Below are 21,405 nucleotides of genomic sequence, written 5' to 3'. Positions count from 1 at the left end.
TATAGTGGTTATTGTCGGGTGGCTCAGAACTTTGGTGCTGGGTACAGTGTAGAACCTTGTAACCAACTATTCATCACACACACACACACACACACACACACCTGGACATACAAACAAACAAAAAAGTATATTAAACTCAGTGTATGTAGGCTGGGGGGTATTGCAGTAGCTAAAACTTTGGACTCAGAAGCATGAAGTCTCAAGTTTGGTCCCTGGCATTGTGCATCTGAAGGTTAGTTTAAAAGTCACTGAGTCTGGGGCCAGTGGTGCCTGTATTCAAATCAGTGAATGCCCCAGCTTACAAAATCAGCCTATTTTCCAAGCAGAATCTGATGCCTGACTTTAGTCTACAGGACTCCCCAAGCAGTTATCTTATCTTTGCTGAAAGATTTCCAAATCCCCATCATCACCATAAAACAGAATTGAGCAGTGATCTGGTAATAGATAGATAGGCAGATAGATATAAATAGATAGATATTTCATTGAAGTAACTGGCTTTATTTTTAAAAAATAATAATAAAATGACTTCCAAAGGGCCTAGAAAGGTTATCAGTGGTTAGAGTACATGACTTCCCATGTGTTATGTCCTGGGTAGAATCCCTAGAACCACATGAAAGGTGACTAGGCAGGAAAGAATGCCATGGATGCTAGCAGGAGCAGTATCTCTCTCTCTCTCTCTCTCTCTCTCTCTCTGTCTGTGTCTGTCTGTCTGTCTTATTTTCTCAAAACAGAGAATGAAACTTTGGTCAGGAGATAGCTCAGTGGTATCACACATACATGAGGTCCAGCATTCATTCCCTGGCACTGCATAAAAGAAAGAAGCAAGCAAGGAAGATAGGAAGGAAGGAAAAAAGAATGAGAGACTTATCACAAAGGTGGTCCATTAGCTCTATCATGGGGTGTCTTAGGCCAGCAAACCCCCTCCTTTTAGCTTTGGCTGTTGTTTGATACACAACTCTGCTACTAAGGCCACTTAGATTGGACTAGCCCTTCTTAGGACTAGGCCTCTTATTTGTCCTCAGTACCTTTTAGGTGCCCTGCAACAGATCTTCAGCCCTTTGGGCTACACATATTCCCACCCTTCCAACAGTTCCTCAAGGACATGGTTTTGAGTCTCTTCTCTGAAGTTATCAAGCTTCCTTGCAGGAGCCTTAAAGAGCACTGGCCACAATGATTGGTATTCTTGTTTGAACACTGTAATAATAACAGACTATTCCTGGTCAACTAGTATAGATGAAGGAAATGAGTGACAGGCAATTGTGACACATACTGGTGCAGATGCCCCTGTCCAGGTACCAACACCACTAAGTCACTGCACCCAAGATGTTACTAAACCGCAACTTCTCAAATTGGCACTGGTGAAATGCTGAGTTTCTTCCTTGCATGAGAGAGCTCACATTTCTCAGTTAACTTTGACTCTAGAGCACTTAACTTTGCAGATGGTCAATGATGTGATTAACTAAGCAGATAGGAGAAAGAAAACATGTAGATTATGAAAGATAATACAGCAAAGAAAGAGAAGAATTCACACATATCAGTAAATCAGATCAAGTGTCATCATTTTAGGCCTTTCCCAAGAGCAAAGAGAATGAGAGAGAGAGAGAGACAGAGAAAGAGAGAAGAGAAGAGAAAAGAGATCGACCAACCAACCAGAGCACTGTTCACCTCTGGCACATAGTGGTGATGGGGATTGACCCTGGGACCTCAGAGCCTCAAGCATTAAAGTCTTTTGCAGAACCATGTATACTGCTTCCCCTGTCTCCCTATGCTAATCTTAATTTTCCTTCTCCATTCCTTCAGCTATGAAATGGGGGTCATAATAATACCAGGACTGTTACAAGGTTTCAGTGAGTTTAAGTCAAAGAAGTACTTCTAGAAATTACATAGTACACACTAAACTAAACTAAACTAAACTAAAGTAAATAACTATCCTAGATGTCAATTTGGGAAAATAGCTTAATCTTTTAGGCCACTGTCTGTAAGAGGGGGAGAACACTGGAGTGTCTCCATTCATGATAAATTAAGTGAAATAATGCATGTTAAGTATCTATACAAGTCAATTTTTGTTACCAAATCTTATTTAAAATCATCTTTCTCTCATCCAGAGTTGAGCATTATTACAGTACTTAAAACACTTGAATAACTGGTAAAATTACCATTTACTGAATTAATTATTTACAAAGAAAAAAGTAAAGTGAAGGAAAAGGTCTTGATATGCAAAGTCATTACACCCAAAAATAAAAAATATTACGGTTTCATCTCATTCTGGCAGCACGATGACATATTAGCCTTATAGCAGGTGTGCTAGAGGACGTGCGTTAAACTCACCCCATGACATTAAGGAACATACCTAAAACAGACTTCCTAGCTTATATCCATCCTAACATCCCTATTCCCATCTGCTCTATTCCTACTTTTTGGTTCCTGTCTATTAGTCATTTTGTCCTGTTTTATATCTTACTGCATTTCAGACACCAAGTTGCAAATGCTACTACGATTCCATCCTGACTGTGTTGGGGAGACAACCTCACCAATGTGCCCTGGAACCTCTTCTCTCCTGAGCCCAACTCCACTAGGGAAAGATAGAAACATTCTGGGGGTATGGGTCCACCTGCCAACACCCGTGTCCAGTGGAGAAGCAATTACGGAAGCCATACTTTCCACCTTCTGCACCCCACAATGATATCCTGGGTCCATACTCCCAGAGGGATAAAGAACAGGAAAGCTTCCAATGGAGGGGATGGGATGCAGAACTCTAGCAGTGGGAATTGTATGGAATTGTACCCCTCTTATCCAACAAATTTGTCATTCATAATTAAATCAATTTTTAAAAAATACACCAATGAAATACAGCTGACCTGTACGTAGTCAGGGTCCACATCATGCTTATTTTTCATATTACATTCTTCAGCAGTATAATTTAACTTGAGAATATAAAGGATCCACACACCCAACACAAGTAATGTACATCTGGGGGAAAAAGCAATTATGTGTAAGGATGTAGTCATGTCATATTCAAGTAGTGATGTAAGTGAAAATCCAAATTGAGGTTGTCATGTGGTATAAAAATAAAGTTATGACCTCAGAGGTGAAATGAAGGCACTGCTTCTTATTTTACCAACAGATTTAGTCACTTATGACTGTCTCTGCCACAAGCAAATGTAGAAAAATAAAACCATTTTTTCTACAAACTTACCATTATGCAATCTGAGTCATAATGCAGTCATAATGGCTTAAAAACTTCAAGTAGTAGATTTTCACAGAAACTTGAGTTTTTCCTACTACTAAGTACTATTAGCTCTTCAAGAAGTTCATAATTGATACTAGGCATATCAAAATTATAACAGAAGGTAGAAGTAAATACTGCTTATGAAAAAAAAAGTGGAGGAGAAAACAGACACATAGACCATATGATAATATAATATTGGCTATCTTTCCATGTGGGGAGATGGGATACAAAAATGATTTACTGAGTAGCTTCAGTAACTTCTGATTTTGAGTCTTGTGGATTCAATAGTAGCAATTCCTCTCTCCATCCCTCAGAAAAAGTATGATCCAATGCATGTAACAGCACCCTTACTTTGACTGCCTTTGCTGCTTTTTTTTTAAAAGGGATGTAAAAGATGTTCAAAGCACCCCCAGTATGTATATACCACTGATCAGCCTGGACTACAGACTTTCTGGTTGTGAGTCTTCCCCTCACACACTGTATACAGGAGGGGGCAGATCTATCTCCCTTGCTGCTACATCTCCAGCAGCTAGTACCCACCCGAGTGCCAGGGACGAAGCTGATGACTCAGGAAATGGAAAGTGGTACAGGAGTTTATTACATTCACTTTCATTTCTCTTGCTACATCTTCTAAATGCAAAGGGAGATGAAAGAGTACTTTCAGGGTTGGCTTTTTATCACTGGACATTAAAAAGGAAAAGTTTCAATATGGGTCCATTGCTGCCAAATAAAACAGTTTTCATAATTCGACTACTTATGTTGCTGGGGAGGTGGCTTAGTAGTACAGCACAAGACTTGCAAGCTTGATGCTCTGCATTTGGTCTTCAGCAGTGAACATGCTGAATTCATATTCTCTCTCTTCCCTTTCCCTTCCTCCCTCCCTCCCTCCGTGTGTGTGTGTGTGTGTGTGTGTGTACCTGTTAGTCCAGGGAGCCGTGTGTGTGTGTGTGTGTGTGTGTGTGTGTGTGTGTGTGTGTGTACCCGTTAGTCCAGGGAGCCAGGGTGGGGAGATAGTACAATGGTTATACAAAAAGGCTTTCATGCCTGAGGTGCGAGGTTCTGAGTTCAACCCCCAGCACCACCATAAACCAGACCTGAGAAGTTCTCTGGTGACAATAATCAAACAAGATCTTAAGCAAAACTAAAGGCCTGGGGAGATGCCTCAGAAGGTAGAGAAAACTCTCTCTAATATTTTTAGGGGGGTTAAACCAGTCATATTTTAGATTGATTTAAAATAGTTAAGGAGAAAAGTCTTCTTATGTTACATAATAGTAGAAAAGAGTTGTGTCCTATAAGAGCTACTCTTAGAGCCTGGACGGCTCCCGGGCTAGACACCGTATTACCACTAGGCTCAGGGAGATGTATAAACTCATGGCATCTGTGGACTGACTCTCTACTTGGTTGTGTCTCAAACTAGCCTTTGGCCAAATATGAAGATCATCTTTAGGACTCTCACTGAATGTTTTCCCCATAATTCTATACAGCTGACCCAGATCAAGGGGATCTTCTGACCCAATGGTTCATACTTACTTAAGTATGTCTTTTAACAACAAGTAGGGTCTTCTCATCTTGTTTTGAGCTTGGGTGTACCATTGCAGGATGGATTTTAAACAATCGCTTCTTGGTTTCACACAGTTACACTTATTTGGAATCACTATAATGAGAAGAGAAAACAATATGAGAATAAGGGGGGGTGGAGATTGTGTTTTTAAAAAAGACTATGTGGCATATCTATACTGTGGAATACTATGCAACAATAAAGAGGAATGAACTATTTTACAAACAACAACTTGAAAGAATGCAAGCCATTCCATTTCCATAATATCTTAGAATGATGAAATACTAGAAGTGGAGAACAAACTCATAGCTGCTGGTTATGGAGGGGGTGGGGGCTATGACTATGGAAGGGCAGCATAGGGGAGTCACGTGGTGATGGGGATGTCCTATATGTTGACTGTGTACATGTCAGAATCCCATTATGACACTGTAAATGATTTTGCAAGATGCTACCATTGGGGGGGGGAACTGGGTAAAGATTGCATAACATCTTGCTGTATTATTTCCAGCAATTGCATGTGATCAACAGTTAACCCAAACAAAATGTAAAAATACATCATTTAAAAATAAATTTAGAATTATTTAATTTTTCTTTTAAGTCTCATCTTCTCTTCCAGTCAGACTATATGGCCTGTAAACTCCACTTCCCAGACTGTCTCTTGCCAGCTGGCTTCAGCCCCAGGAGACAGCAGCTTTCTGCTCTCCGGCTAGCACTGCTTCTTCCTTTGATGCCTCTGGTCCCTTCAGATCTTGGAACCACCCCTACATGGAAGCTCTCTCTGCCTAAAGTGTCTTCATGGTTTCTGCTTTCTTCTTGGGCAATGAATGGTATAGCTAATAACTCTCTCCTGATACTTTTCAAGAAAGTGAAATCCAGTAAGAAAAGGAGAGGTTCAGGAGGTGACAGGAGGCTCTGTGCCCCTACCCCCAGAAAAAGGTAGTATGGGTTAAAAACATAGTGGTTATGCAATAGACTATCATGCCTGAGCCTCTGAGGTCCCAGGTTCAATCCCTGACACCACCATAAACTAGAGCTGAGCAGTGCTCTGATCGATCTCTCTCTCTCTCTCTCTCTCTCTCTCTCCATCTTTCTCTTATATCCCTTACATTAAAATGAACCAATATATATGTTTTTTAAGGTAGTATGAGAACACCTAGCACCTGGACTTTTGCTCCTCCATGTACTAGCTGTGAAGCTTTGAGTGAATCACTATCCCTCTCCATAGTTCATTTCCTCAACTGTGAAGTGGGAGTAACAACCTCACCTACATCACAGGATTAATCTAGAGAACAGGAGCTGCAATAAGCGCTGTAGGTGTTGGTCATTTCTAGAATTAGTATGCAGAGGGAAGCCACAGGTGCCCTGTTTGGTGTAGGCAGCTCAGCAAACCCACCTTCTTTCTGTGACCCTCACTTCTAGTCATTAACTTTGGCTCGAGATCTATCACAGACATCCAGTCCAGCTTGTCCCATTTTTCTTCCCAGGAATCTCTGCAGAAGTAGCATACTCTTAAAGTCTCTCATGAACTCACCACTCACCCTAGGTCAGCTTTCTATATTCTCACTCTTTCCTTCACCCCCATTCTCCTACTGTCTCCCCCACATCTTCCCTTATGGTCCCCACACTCCTCCTCCACTGCCATGGCTGAGCCTCTGGTTGACTCTTTTCTTCACTCTGTCTGTATAAAGTACCTGGGATGCCTCTGAATCTCTTAAATGTCTCTATGCCTAAAGAAGAAATAATTCTTATTAAGGTCCTGGCATGTGGGCAAGGCCAGGGCTCTCGGTTTCACTTTATGTGTAGAGCTGGAAATTGCATTTTCCAAAATTAAGAGGTAAGCGCTGAACACAAGAGTAGAAGAGATGCCACAAAGCTGTACATAATGAATTGCTAAATAAACTGTACAGACAATTAATGGTGAAAGAGTGTGTAGGGCATTAATATTTATTGGGAAGAATAAGCTTACACATGATAGCATCAAGCCCTAAAAGCATCCACTTTGCTGGGCAGATCCCCTGCTCCATGCTCCATTGCTGACACTATGGCCTATTTACATAATCATTGTTTTGCCTGAGAACCTCCCTGCCTGCAGGGTATTAATTAATCCCATCGGTTAAAATCTTAACCGTTGCTACAGAAGCTTTCTACCTTCCCGCTCTTCCCTTTTCTCCACCCCCTTTCCTAGCCATTTCCTTTTCCAACTTGCCACTTCCAGTTCAAAATACATAAAAGCGTGGTCTCTGATCAATAAAGACACATTGTGTTCCCGCTCTTCCACGAGTTCCCGATCTCTCTCCCACGTCGCTGAGTAAGCAGCAGCCCAGGCTGGCTCTGGTTGAGTTCTCTCCAACCCAGAGAGCACGTGCCTGGGAAGAAATAGCCTCACGCTGGCCCGGCACACTTCACTGGATCTGCATTTAACCTGCCGGAAGTCAGATGTTGCTAAGTAAGGAGTTGAGAATTCCAACCCACATCTGTCCACTCCCTCCATAACCATGCCCCTTTGCCTGGAGCACTCAGGAAGAGCAAGTCTTGGAAAACAGGTGGGTATGCATGTATGCATATGATCTGTGTTGCTGTTTTAATAAATGGAGCCATACTAAGGTGCAGATTATTATAAACAACAATCTGAAGCTGAGAGTGTAATAAACAAACCAAGATAGCAGCAGGGACTGGGAGCAGGGCAGGAGATAGCAAAGCCAATAGAACATGTGTCTTACCATACACAAGGCCCTGGATTCAAACCCCAACATGACATCATGATACCAGGGGAAGCTCTATGGTTGGTGATCAGGCAGTGCTATGATCCCCTCGCCCTCTGTCTTTTTCTCTATCTAAAATAGAAGCAAACAAGTCAACCAAGATGACTGTGAGGGACTGTCTGGGGAGGCTAACAAGTACAGCTTTGATGATAGAATGTCAGCAGGAAGAGTACGGCCTCTAGAAGGTAGTTTCAGGGATGAGGACTTCTCAGTGCGAGTGAAGGAAGATGGGCTGCACGTCAGGCAGGACACTGGATGCTGCTGTCATGGCAGCCCAGGTGGAAGGGGAGCCTAAGGTCCTGGACCACAGATACATGGAGAGAAATGATGGAAGATTCCTGAAGAGAAGAAGTACACAAAGAAATCTGGGTCCGAGTTACACAAAGAAGTGAAAGTGAACATCCATTTTTGTAGGTTGGTGATAACATGATAGATTTGCCATGAAAAATAAGTAAGCATGTTCAGGAGGCTGACTGAAATCTGGCCTAGGGCTCAACAGGATGTCCACCCTACCAGCCAGCCTTGCTCAGCAGGTCCCAGAGAAAGAAGCCACAAGTCACCCCTCAGTAGGGAACAAGTTCTCTCCTGTGAACCCAAGCCAGTGTGAGTTACATGTCATTCACAGGAAAGCTGAGAAAGTAGCTACTCAAATCATGTTTGGGGCTTAGTATTTCAGAGGAAGTATTCTACCTGCTAGAGAAGGGAAGATAAGGCAGAAAGCCTGTCCACAGAGAGAAGACAGTCCTGATGCCCCACACAGCTCAGCAGCATCTGTTGATCAAAAGTAGTAGAGAAGCAGCTGGGTGGAGAGGGAAATGCATGCTGTGGGTAGAAGGGGGGGGGGGGATAAGCAATGTGAAAGGCCTTGCTAGTTTGGGGCACACCAAGTACACAGAGGATGTGGGGGCTGGGGGTACGGATCGACCTACCAATGCCCATGTGCTTTGGAGAAGCAATTACAGAAGCCAGAACTCCTACCTTCTGTACTCCAAAAACAATTTTGATCTATATTCCCAGTGAGGGAGAAGTGATAGGAGGAAGAGGATAAGAATGCTCTGAAGGGAGTTGGGCGGTAGTGCAGTGGGTTAAACACAGGTGGTGCAAAGCGCAAGAACCGGCTTAACAATCCTGGTTCGAGCCCCCAGCTCCCCACCCGCAGGGGAGTCGCTTCACAAGTGGTGAAGCAGGTCTGCAGGTGTCTTTCTCTCCCCCTCTGTCTTACCCTCCTCTCTCCATTCTCTCTGTCCTATCCAACAACAACATCAATAACAACTACAACAATAAAACAACAAAGGCAACAAAAGGGAATAAATATAAAAAAAAAAAAAAAGAGAGTTCTGAATTCCAGCTCCACCAAGACCCACAGAGAGAGAGCAGGAAAAAAGGAGGGACATTTGGATGTAGTTATAGGGTCATGAGTGGCTTGGAGGGGAAGAGAAGAATGGACCTAGAAGAAAAAGGGGACAATTATGTACAATCTAGACAGACAGTTGTAGAGATGATGGTTAACCCATGTCTGCAACCTTAGGAGAACTGTAAAGGCTTCCTATGGCGGGATTGGGGATTCAGAACTCTGATGATGAGAATAGTATATGGAATTATACCTCTGTTGACATGTAGTTTTGTAAATCAAGATTAAATCACTAATAAAATTTTTAAAAAGAAAAATTAAAAAAACAAAGAGGATGTGGGATGGAGGTGGGGGCAGCGGTGCAGGCAAGGGTGAAGGGCCTGACTATGGTCCTATCTGATGCACCAGAGGCTGATGCCACATCTTGGCTATGGGCATTGGTTGCTAACAGCCATCGTTGCATAGCTCTCTGCAGATCCACCGGTGACCACGGTACAAAAGGCTGACCCCACCACCACCCCTTGCTTCCAATTAGAGCCATGCTGAGAGAGTGACGCAAGCTCCAAAGCTCCCTGAGAAATGAAAAAGGATTCTGCTTTGCTCAGCTTCTTCCCCTGGCCCGCTTTCCCCACCCCACTCGCTTTCTCCTGGTAGCTACTTCAATGCGCCTCAGGGGTGAAAGGGCAGCACCCATTCTGGAGCCACACAGCTGCAGAAGAACCCCTTTAACCAACTCATTTCACTCCCACCAATTTGGAGAAAGCCCCACTATCTCATCCTTTCTTACTGCCTCTGGGTAAACAATCTCTCATTTGTCTTTTAGGAATGTGAAATTTCAGCCATGATATCAAAACCACAAAGTGCTGGGGACAGTACTGGTACTGAGTCCACACCTACCCCCCTCCCCGCGCACACACACATACACACAACTATTTTCCAGTAGTTGTTCAGTCGACAGTATCAGTTCTCCTACAGCTGTCCTAGCAGGGACTACACAACCAGACCAGGCACAAGAACCACAGAAGAAGGCTGTGAAAGATGCAGAGTCCCAGGTCTCGGCCCAAAAACATTCCATCTGATAGAAACAGGTGAGGAGACTGAATGTGCATGTTAAACCTCCCACTGAACAGTGTGGATGAAGCACTTAGAGAAACCTTGCTCTCCAACCTCACTAAAAGGAACAGATTTGAGCCTGAAGGTTTTCAAATCCTCTTGGAAGTTCTCTGAACTTCTGAGGTTTGATTGTATTACTGTGAAAATGTGGCTCCATATTGTTATGTGGGAAACTGGGAAATGTTATGCATGTACAAACTATTGTATTTACTGTCGAATGTAAAACTTTAATTTCCCTATAAAGAAATTAAAAAAAAAAAATGTGGCTCTGAGAATGCACAAGTCGACATTGCTGATGAGGGTCACCAATCAAGCATTTCAATGATTCCGAGCTAGGGTTTTGGTTTTGTTGTTGTTGTTGTCGTCGTCATCATTATTATTAGTATTTTAATTCAGATGAGTCAAAGAGGGAGTTCATTGGGTAGGGTGCTTGCACTGCCACATGTAGAATCCAGGCTCAAGCCTCAGTACCAGGAAGTCTAAATGCTATCTTGTCTCTCTTACTCTTTGTCTCTGAATAACAAAAGTGGCCTGGAGTAGTGAAATTGCATATGTAATAGAGAAAGAGAGATAGAGAGAAACTAGAGAATCATTCTGTCATCTTATGCAATACTTGGGATCGAACCCAGGACCACACGCCATGTGCTCGCTCAACTGCTGATCTACCTCCCAGGCCCCAAAACATGCTTTTTAGAAACAAATCAACTAGTTTCCCTCTAATGCAGAGACAGTATCATAACTCTCAGTCAGTGGCCTGCTTTTTAACATGTTTAAAAGTGTTAAGGCACAGCTAGGGGAGCAGCCCCAATGGGGGACTCTCATGCCTGAGATTCCCAGCACTCCATACAGTGGTGTGCTGCTCTGGCTTGTCTCTGTCTCTCTCTTCTCAGCTTCATGTAATACTCTCTCATTCATATATGTATACAGGTGTGTGTGTGTGTGTGTGTGTACATATATGATAAAAAATTAAGTACTGAGGGCCTTGGTCTTGCCTGGGCCACCAGGTTCCAGATGCTACCATGATGCCAACTGGACTTCCCTGGACAGACGACCCCACCAATGTGTACTGGAGTCCCGCTTCCTCAGAGCCCCGCCCCACTAGGGAAAGAGAGAGACAGGCTGTGAATATGGATCGACCTGCCAATGCCCATGTTCAGTGGGAAAGCAATTACAGAAGCCAGAGCTTCCACCTTCTGCACCCCACAATGACCCTGGGTTCATACTTCCACAGGGTTAAACAATAGGAAAGCTATCAGGGGAGGGGATGGGATACGGAGCTCTGGTGGTGGGAATTGTACTCCTTTTATCCTATGGTCTTGTCAGTGGTTCCATTTTATAAATTAATTAAAATTTAAAAATTAAGTATATTAAAGTAATTAATTCTGAGTTCCTAAAATACATAAGCATTCTCCAAAACTACAACATATCGGGCAAATAATATCTCCAAGATGTTACTGAAGCAACAGTGAGGGAGGGCAAGTCTTAAACTTGAAGGACCAAATTCATACCTTCTTCACCTCTTTTATGGTCTCTTCTTTACCAGACTCCAGCCCAAGGCCCCCTGCTATTTATTCCCCACACCCCTATCCACATTAGATATTCCAGATGGAAGGAAGGGCATATGTGGGGGGGGGGGAGAGACATGCTCAGAGCCAGTGACAGAAGGCCTGGGGGACAGGGCAGAAGATGAAGCTGGGGGAGTCGGGCGGTAGCACAGTGGGTTAAGCACACATGGCGCATAGCACAAGGACCGGCATAAGGATCCTGGCTCAAGCCCCCGGCCCCGCACCTGCAGGGGAGTTGCTTCACAAGTGGTGAAGCAGGTCTGCAGGTGTCTGTCTTTCTCTCCCCCTCTCTGTCTTCCCCTCCTCTCTCCATTTCTCTCTGTCCTATCTAACAATAACGACAGCAATGACAACAACAATAAACAAGGGCAACAAAAGGGAATAAATAAATTAAATATTAAAAAAGAAGAAGATGATGATGAAGCTAGATAGGAGCCAGCCTCCAAACTGGCTCCAGAAGAGGAGGTTTTAGACAACCCTCAGTGGTTCTTCACCAGAAGATTACATGGGGTGGAAAGGATCATGGGAGGGGGTGACTTAGGAACTGTTGAGTCAGGGTGATGGAGATAAGGGAATTGACTGAAAGCTGTGGAGGAAGAAGACATCACACAACTTGGTGACCAAGTTGGCTGGGGCTGTTCTGATAGCACCCAGGGCCCAGACCCAGCCAGCACAACCAATTCAAGTCACTGACGTGGGGAAAAGCCTGAAAGGTCTGCATGTTGCCACCAGTCTCTTGAGATGACTGGATGGTGGTTAAGAGGTACAGGTTGTGGGTTAACCCCTCAGAGAGAAGGCCAGAGGAAGCCAAGATATGGCATGATTAGGGTAAGCTAAAGAAACTGCCCAGACTGCCCCTCCCCTGTAGGTCTCCTCAAGCTCTAAAAAAGCATTTTACTTCATTACTCTATGAACAAATTTTTTAAAAGCTTTAGCAGCTCAGGAAGTGATTCAGTGGATGGAACATTGGACTCTTTTTTAAAAATAAATAAATATTTTATTTTATTTTTAAATATTTATTTATTCCCTTTTGTTGCCCTTGTTGTTTTTTATTGTTGTAGTTACTGTTGTTGCTATTAATGTCGTTGTTGGATAGGACAGAGAGAAGTGGAGAGAGGAGGGGAAGGCAGAGAGGGGGAGAGAAAGACACCTGCAGACCTGCTTTACCGCCTGTGAAGCGACTCCCCTGCAGGTGGGGAGCCGGGGGCTTCCCTATTTTATTTTATTCTAATGAGAGATCAGAGCACTACTCAGCTCTGGAATATGGTGGTGATGAAGACTGCTGTTTACCCTGTCTGGAACACTGGACTCTCAAGCATGCAGCTTCAGATCCAACCCCAGCACTGCTGGTGCCAGCATGATGCTCTAGTTCTCTCTCTCTCTAATTAACAAGTAAGTAAATTACTAAAAATAGCTCTATAATAGGAACCCCTGTGACAGCAGATTACAAATTAGTTATAAATACACACTAGAATATGCTTCAGGGAAACAGGTCTGTGGCAACCCCATGAATATCACAAATAAAGCAAAAATCTAGAAACCACATTTTAAAAGACTTCCCAGGGCCAGGGGATGGTGACCTAGTTGAGTGCACACATTACACTGCACAAGGACCAGGGTTCAAAGTCCTGGTCTCCACCTGCAGGAGGGGAGCTTTACAAGAGATGAAGCAGTGCTGTAGGTGTCTCTCTCCTCCTCTATCTGCACCCCCCTCAATTTCCCTGTCATACTAAATGTAAGAAAAATAAAATCAAAACAGTTCTGTCTTTACTAAAAGAAATACAAGTGACTGAACTGCGTTATTCATGCTTAGCAAGAGAAAGTTAATGTCAGTAGAATTAACACAGTAATTCTGGGACCTATTATAAACAGGCTCCAATATGGGATCCACTCCTCAAACTTGAGTCTAATGGGAAACACAGGATATGAGATGATGTGAAAGTATGTGCAAATTTACTAACCACCACCAAGATCCTGTTCCAAAATGAATAGGAGGGATCCTGTAGGTTCTGGGGTATGAAGTATCATCACCAAGTAGGACCTAAGAAGTTTTTCTCAGGGAGCAGCTGGCCAGGTAGATGGAGAAAGAAATGTGAAGGATTAGCCAGGAAGTACATACAGTAATCTAGCAGTAATCTTATTTGCCCTACAGAAGAATCAAGAACCACCAGGCCAGAAAGTGGTAATGACCCTAGGAAAGAAACCAGTGAGATAGAAAATGGGAACAAGTTGTAGTTGGATGGACCTTGACAAATTAAAGACTGAAGGAGAACATTAAGCTCAGAAGTTCCCCATGTTTGAATTCCTAAAACAAACAATAAGTATTCAATCCATTAATAGGCATGACTAAAATGCACAATTTCCTTTTATTTTATTTATTTATTGATTTTCCCTTTTTGTTGCCCTTGTTGTTTTATTGTTGTTGTAGTTATTATTATTGTTGTTATTGATGTTGTCGTCGTTGGATAGGACAGAGAGACATGGAGAGAGGAGGGGAAGACAGAGGGGGGGGGAGAAAGATAGACAACTGCAGACCTATTCACCGCCTATGAAGCTACTCCCCTGCAGATGGGGAGCCGGGGGCTCGAACCAGGATCCTTAGGCTGGTCCTTGTGCTTTGCACCACGTGCACTTAATCCGCTGCGCTACCGCCCAACTCCCTACAATTTCCTTTTATACCTCAGTCACATATCCCTGTTACTTTCTGTTCCAAAAATCTGAGAAATCAGCAAAAGAGGAGACCCCCCCAAAAAAAAAAAACAGGCATAAGATAATTCACACATTATTTTCTCAAGCATGGAGCACACTCCTGGGGATAGAGCCACAAGCAACATGAACACAGACTCTTTCTGCAAGTGGCTCTTGGAATTTTTCACTTGTAAAATTAGGCAAGTAGATCAATCACTGATGTAATTATTTTCATGGACTTTCTTTTTTTTTTTTTTTTCTTTTTTTTTTAAATTTTTTTTTTTTATTAAAGAAAGGATTAATTAACAAAACCATAGGGTAGGAGGGGTACAACTCCACACAATTCCCACCGCCCAATCTCCATATCCCACCCCCTCCCCCGATAGCTTTCCCATTCTCTATCCCTCTGGGAGCATGGACCCAGGGTCATTGAGGGTTGCAGAAGGTAGAAGGTATGGCTTCTGTAATTGCTTCCTCGCTGAACATGGGCGTTGACTGGTCGATCCATACTCCCAGTCTGCCTCTCTCTTTCCCTAGTAGGATGGGTCTCTGGGGAAGCTGAGCTCCAGGACACATTGGTGGTGTCTTCAATCCAGGGTAGTCTGGCCGGCATCCTGATGACACCTGGAACCTGGTGACTTTTCTGATGTGTGACATTCTCACAGGAGTGAAGTGGTATCTCATTGTTGTCTTGATTTGCATTTCTCTGACGATCAGAGACTTGGAGCATTTTTTCATGTGTTTCTCGGCCTTTTGGATCTCTTCTGTGGTGAATATTCTGTCCAATTCCTCCCCCCATTTTTGGATGGGGTTATTTGTTGTCTTGTTGTTGAGTCTGGTAAGCTCTTTATATATGTTGGTTATTAAACTCTTATCTGATGTATGGCATGTAAAGATCTTCTCCCATTCTGTGAGGGGTCTCTTGATTTGGGTAGTGGTTTCTTTTGCTGTGAAGAAGCTTTTTAATTTGATGTAGTCCCATAGGTTTATACTTGCCTTAGTCTTCCTTATAATTGGATTCGTTTCATTGAAAATGTCTTTAAAATTTATGCGGAAAAAAGTTCTTCCAATATTTTCCTCTAAGTATCTGATAGTTTCTGGTCTAACATCCAAGTCCTTGATCCACTTGGAATTTACTTTTGTATTTGGTGAAATACAGTGATTCAGCTTCATTCTTCTGCATGTTTCAACCCATTGTTTCCAACACCATTTGTTGAAGAGACTCTGCTTCCCCCATATAATAGTCTGGGCCCCTTTGTCAAAGATTAGATGTTCATAGGTGTGGGGCCTCATTTCTGGGCTCTCAATTCTATTCCACTGGTCAGTGTGTCTGTTCATGTTCCAGTACCAAGCAGTTTTGATGACAATGGCCCTATAATATAGTTTGAGATCTGGCAGTGTGATGCCTCCGGTTCTGTTCTTTTTTCTCAAGATTGTTTTGGCAATTCTAGGTCTTTTCTGGTTCCAGATAAACATTTGTAGCATTTGTTCTATTCTCCTAAAAAATGTGCTTGGGATCTTGATGGGGATAGCATTAAATTTGTAGATGGCTCTGGGTAATATATTCATTTTGATGATGTTAATTCTTCCAACCCATGAGCATGGAATATCTTTCCACTTCTTTGTGTCTTTTCAATTTTTTTTGAGTAGTGACTCATAATTTTCAGTATACAAGTCTTTCACTTCTTTGGTTAGGTTTATTCCTAGATATTTTATTGTTTTTGTTGCTATAGAAAAAGGAACTGATTTCTGGATTTCAATTTCTTCTAACTTAGTGTTTGCATAGAGGAATGCCACTGACTTTTGAATGTTAATTTTATAGCCTGACACATTACTGTATTGCCTGATGATTTCCAAAAGCTTCTTGCTAGATTCCTTAGGTTTTTCCATGTATACTATCATGTCATCTGCAAATAAGGGAGTTTGACTTCTTCTCTTCCAATCTGTATGCCTTTAATTCCTTGCTCCTGCCTGATTGCTATGGCAAGAACTTCCAACACTATGTTGAATAGTAATGGTGATAGTGGGCAGCCCTGTCTAATACCTGATCTGAGGGGAAATGCTTCCAGTTTTTCACCATTGAGTATGATGTTGGCTGTAGGTTTGCTATATATAGACTCCACTATCTTCAGGAATTTTCCATCTATTCATATTTTTTGTAGTGTTTTGATCATAAAGGGATGTTGTATTTTGTCAAAGGCTTTCTCTGCATCTATTGATATGACCATGTGGTTTTTGGTCTTGCTTTTGTTGATGTGGTGGATCACATTGATTGATTTACGTATATTAAACCAACCTTGCATGCCTGGGATAAACCCCACTTGGTCATGATGAACAATTTTTTTGATATACTGCTGTATCCGGTTGGCTAGAATTTTGTTCAATATTTTGCATCTATGTTCATCAGAGATATTGGTCTGTAGTTTTCTTTTTTGGTTGTGTCCCTGTCTGCTTTTGGTATCAGGGTGATGTTGGCTTCATAGAAGCTGGAAGGGAGTATTCCAGTGTCTTCAATCTTCTGGAAGACTTTTAAAAGTAGAGGTATTAGTTCTTCTTTGAAAGTTTTGTAGAATTCATTTGTAAAACCATCTGATCCAGGACTTTTATTTTTGGGAAGATTTTTGATAACTGTTTCAATTTCATTAGCTGTGATGGGCCTGTTCATGTTATCCACTTCCTCTTTACTTAGTTTTGGAAGTTGGTAGGTATCTAGGAAATCATTCATTTCTTCCAGGTTCTCTAACTTGGTGGCATATAGTTGTTCATAGAAGCCTCGCATGATATGTTGAATTTCTGCAGTGTCTGTTGTGATTTCTCCTCTTTCATTTACTATCCGATTTATTTGGGTCTTCTCCCTTTTTTGTTTTGTGAGTCTGGCTAAAGGTTTGTCGATTTTGTTTACTCTTTCGAAGAACCAACATTTACTTTCATTGATCTTTTGTATGGTTTTCCTATTCTCAATGTTATTTATTTCTGCCCTAACTTTAGTAATTTCTGTCCTTCTGGTTGCTTTAGGGTTCCTTTGTTGTTCTTCTTCTAGGTCTTTAAGATGTGCAATCAGGCTGTTTATTTGTGCCTTTTCTTGTTTCCTAATGTGTGCTTGTATAGCTATGAACTTCCCTCTTAGGACTGCTTTAGCTGTGTCCCAAATATTTTGATAGCTTGTGTCTTCATTTTCATTGAACTCTTGAAACATTTTGATTTCTTCCTTGATTTCCTCTTTGACCCAGAAGTTGTTAAGAAGTGCACTGTTGAGCTTCCACATTTTGGTACTGTTACTAATCTTTTGTTGATTGTTAAGTGTTAGTTTAATTCCACTGTGGTCTGAGAAGACGCTTGGGATGATTTCAGTGCTCTTGAATAGGCTGATGCTGTCTTTGTGGCCTAACATATGGTCTATCCTTGAGAATGATCCATGTGGATTTGAGTAAAATGTGTATTCCAGTTTCTTGGGATGAATGACTCTGAAAATGTCCAATAGTTCTAGTTTATCTATCTCTTCATTTAGCTCCCTTATGTCTTTACTGATTTTCTTCCTGGATGATCTGTCAAGTTGAGAGAGTGGGGTGTTGAAGTCCCCTACTATGATTGTGTTACTGTTAATATATTGCTGTAGCTCTTTCAGTAGATGTTTGATGTTTGATGTATTTAGATGGCTTCTCATTGGGTGCATAGATATTAATAATTGTTAAGTCCTCTTGATTGACTGATCCTCTGAGCATTAAGTAGTGTTCATTCCTATCTTTTTTAATCTTATCTATTTTAACGTCTATCATGTCAGATATGAGAATAGCTGTTCCTGCCCTTTTTTTGTGGGCCATTGGCTTGAATGATAGTTTTCCATCCTTTCACTTTAAGTCTGTGTTGCGTTAGGTGAGTTTCCTGTAGACAACATATTGTTGGGTTGTGTTTTCTGATCCATCTTCCTACTCTGTGTCTTTTAATAGGTGAATTCAGGCCATTGACATTTATTGATATCAAAGATTGAAGATATTTTAACGCCATTCTTGTAGAGTTTTAGAGTGTTTTGATATATGTTCTATTTGTGGTGGTCTGGTTGTTTATAGGAAACCTTTCAGAACTTCTTTCAAGGCAGGCTTGGTGATGGTTGCTTCCTTCAACTGTTGCTTGTCTGAGAAGGTTTTGATGCTTCCATCTAGTCTGAATGACAATCTAGCAGGATATAGTATTCTTGGCTGAAAGCCTTTCTCATTGAGCACTCGATAGATATCTTGCCATTCTCTTCTGGCCTGTAGTGTTTGTATGGAGAAGTCTGCTGCTAATCTTATGGGTTTTCCTTTGTAGGTGACTCTTTGTTTTTCTCTTGCAGCCTTGAGGATCCTTTCTTTATCCTTATTCCTTTCCAATCTAAGTATGACATGTCTTGGTGTCTTTAGGTCTGTGTTAATTCTGTTTGGGACCCTCTGGGCTTCTTGAATCTTTATGTCTTTGGTGTTGTCTAGACTAGAGAAATTTTCAGCTATTATGGCCTGGAGAACGCTTTCTTCCTCCCCTTCTCTTTCTTCCTCTGGTAAGCCAATAATGCGTATATTGTTTCTTTTGAAGTCATCCCATAGGACTCTGTTGTTGTTTTCAGCATCTCTTAATCTCTTTTTGAGATCTCTTACTTCTTTTTTAGTTGTCTCTAATTCATCCTCAATCTTGCTAATTCTGTCTTCAGCCTCATTGATTCTATTCTCTCTGCCCTCTACTGCTTTCTGGAGTTCATCTATTTTGTTGCCCTGCTCTGATACTGTTTTAGCTTGTTCAGCTAGTTGCCTTCTTAGCTCAGCAATTTCAGCTTTCAGCTCTCTAATAACCATGAGATTATTAGAATTTTCTTCCATATTCTCATTTGTTGTTCCTGCAGTTCTGATTACAATTTTTTCAAATTCTTTACTCACTCCTGTTATTATTTCCTTAGCTAATGTTTGGATGTTGAACTCGTTGTTTTGTGCTTCACCCTCTGGAGGACTTTTAGCTGGACTCTTGTTCTGGTTCGAGTCTCCATTATTTTTTCTTGTTGTTTTAACCATTTTATATAAGTTAACAGTTTTTTCAATCCCTGAGTTGGAGTTCAGTGGTCTAAAAGCCTTTTTTTTTTCCCCTGTAGGCTATGGTAGCCTGAGGGCTTTTAAACTATCAATAGGCTTCTTGGCTTAATCAATGACTCCTGACCAAGAGATAAAGCAGGGTGTTGCAGAGATAATCCAGTGGTTATGCAAAGAGACTTTCACAGCCCTTCAGCTATGCCACCGAGGTATAGGTCTTCTCCTGAGTTTCCCGGTTAGATCTCTGTCCCCTGGTGTCCCTCCCTGTTGCTGCTCCAGATTCTGAGGGTAGTAGCAATGGAGACTCAGAGTTGTACTTGGTGAGTCTCTGGGGAGTCCTTTCCTCCCTTCAGCTGTCCCCTTGTTGGTGGAGCAGACTGGAGGTGGTGTCTCCACTGATAAACTGTCGTACTGTTAGCAGTCACTTAATCTCTCCTTAGGCCCCTCTCTCCTCTCTGTCACCAGCCACGCGTGTTTGTACTCACGGGTGATTTACTGGGTTTCTGTGGTCATTCTAGTCTTGTCTTGTTTCGGTCCGGGTGGTCTCCTTTGGTATTCCTAGTTGATCCAGGAGAGGAGAGGAGAGGAGAGAAAGCGATCTGCTGCTCGTGGACTTTCTTTTTAATTTACACCAGAAATAAATACAAGTTGCTTTGAGGGAGGTGAGGTTTGGGAGTGGGCTCATTACAGGCAGCCCTTTGGAAGGGATGAGTAGGAATTGGTGGGAGGTGGTGAGACAGGTGTGGCCAGAGCAGCTATGGTTGGCACCTGTACTTGAAGTCCCTCCTCCCATGCCTGCTGCTCTTACTGCACCTGCTTCACCCAGTCTTCATCAATTCTCTGCTCTGGCTCTCAATATCCTCATCTGTGATGATTCCACCATTCTCATATTAAGTACTGTGAAAATTAAATGAACTAATAAATATCTAGAACAGGTGAGGATAAAGTGAGTCAGCACAACATTTATCTTTTCTTTCTGTCACATGGATTTGGCTGTGTGTGTGTGTGTGTGTGTGTGTGTAGGTAGGGGGAGGGCTATGAAGATTTTCACAAAGAACCCGTTCTCTCTTTGCCAATGACAAAACACTGCAGAGTTCCCACGATTCTGCTGGCAGATGAACAAATCCTGGCACTGTTAGTTGTGGCTGTCCCCCCCCCCTTTTTTTTAAGACAAATCATCTCAACATTTATAGACTAAGGTCTAGAGAATGTGGCAGTTGACAACTTGAAATGTAGCCAAATCAACCATGTTTGGTGATGTAACGCTGTGACCATAATACACTGGAAATATTGAGTTAACTAAAATCTGTGAAAAATATCTTCATCTTGGAAAAAAATTATTCCTCCTAGTTCACTCTGTTTTAATTTTATGTTCCTAACTTTTTGTTTGGTCAAACAAAAAGTAGTATTGGGGAATCAAGCTGGTTTATTTGCATCCCATGAATATTTTTAATTCATCCTACAAGGTCTTTTTACATCTTTTTTTGTTAATATTACATTCTGTTGTCATTCAAATCTAAATTATTTTTTTTAAGAATTTATTTATTCATGAGAAATGATAGGAAAGAGAAAGAACCAGACATCACTCTGGAACATGCGCTGTCGGGGACTAAACTCAGGACCTCATGCTTGAGAGTCCAGTGCCTTATCCTCCTGGACCGCCTAAGTTGTTTTTCAAATCATTTTACAGGGGGGAGGTAGGTAAAGGGTTCACAGTATAATTACTGGCACGAGTACAACTCCTTTCCCCATGATAAGTGTGTGAAGAACACTCCCACCCAACTCAAGTCCTTTTCCACCATCACACACGAGGACCCCAACATCCTCTCTACTTCCTCCCTTCCTAGAGTCCTTTGCCATGGTGCAATCTAAATATTTTCATTTTCAAACATATTTGTGTAACTATCTTTTAAATTTTATGTTGTTCTAATTTAGTCTGTTTGAGAATGATTGTTAAGAGTTTACTTTATGGTTGGTTTTTGTAAAAATATAAACTCCACCAGCTGAGACTATTTCTTATATCAGTTTCATCACACTTGTTAATTATGTTATGGGTTTTCTCTCAACTTGTTCTATCTTACAAAAGAG

The 21,405-nt window shown here is 41.9% G+C and overlaps 1 protein-coding gene across 3 annotated transcripts in view; it reads right to left on the bottom strand.

The window, feature by feature from the left end:
- ST3GAL5 (ST3 beta-galactoside alpha-2,3-sialyltransferase 5) overlaps positions 1-21,405 on the bottom strand; it is a 40,894-nt gene that overhangs the window by 14,917 nt on the left and 4,572 nt on the right. The window contains exons 2-3 of one of the 3 annotated variants that reach the window (XM_007529870.3): positions 4,760-4,883; positions 2,859-2,970 (exon numbers count right to left, since the gene is read on the bottom strand). The exons of 1 other annotated variant lie outside the window; for it this stretch is intronic. In XM_007529870.3, coding sequence (XP_007529932.2) covers positions 2,859-2,970; positions 4,760-4,883 — 236 coding nt within the window. Of the gene's footprint in view, positions 1-2,858; positions 2,971-4,759; positions 4,884-21,405 lie in introns of those variants that run through there. One more of the 3 variants, XM_060187315.1, reaches the window with a different exon arrangement.

The sequence above is a fragment of the Erinaceus europaeus genome, chromosome 3, assembly GCF_950295315.1.
Source record: "Erinaceus europaeus chromosome 3, mEriEur2.1, whole genome shotgun sequence".
Taxonomy (NCBI): Eukaryota; Metazoa; Chordata; class Mammalia; order Eulipotyphla; family Erinaceidae; genus Erinaceus; species Erinaceus europaeus.
Note: the sequence above shows the minus strand (reverse complement) of the source record. Positions and strands in the feature narration are given on the sequence as shown.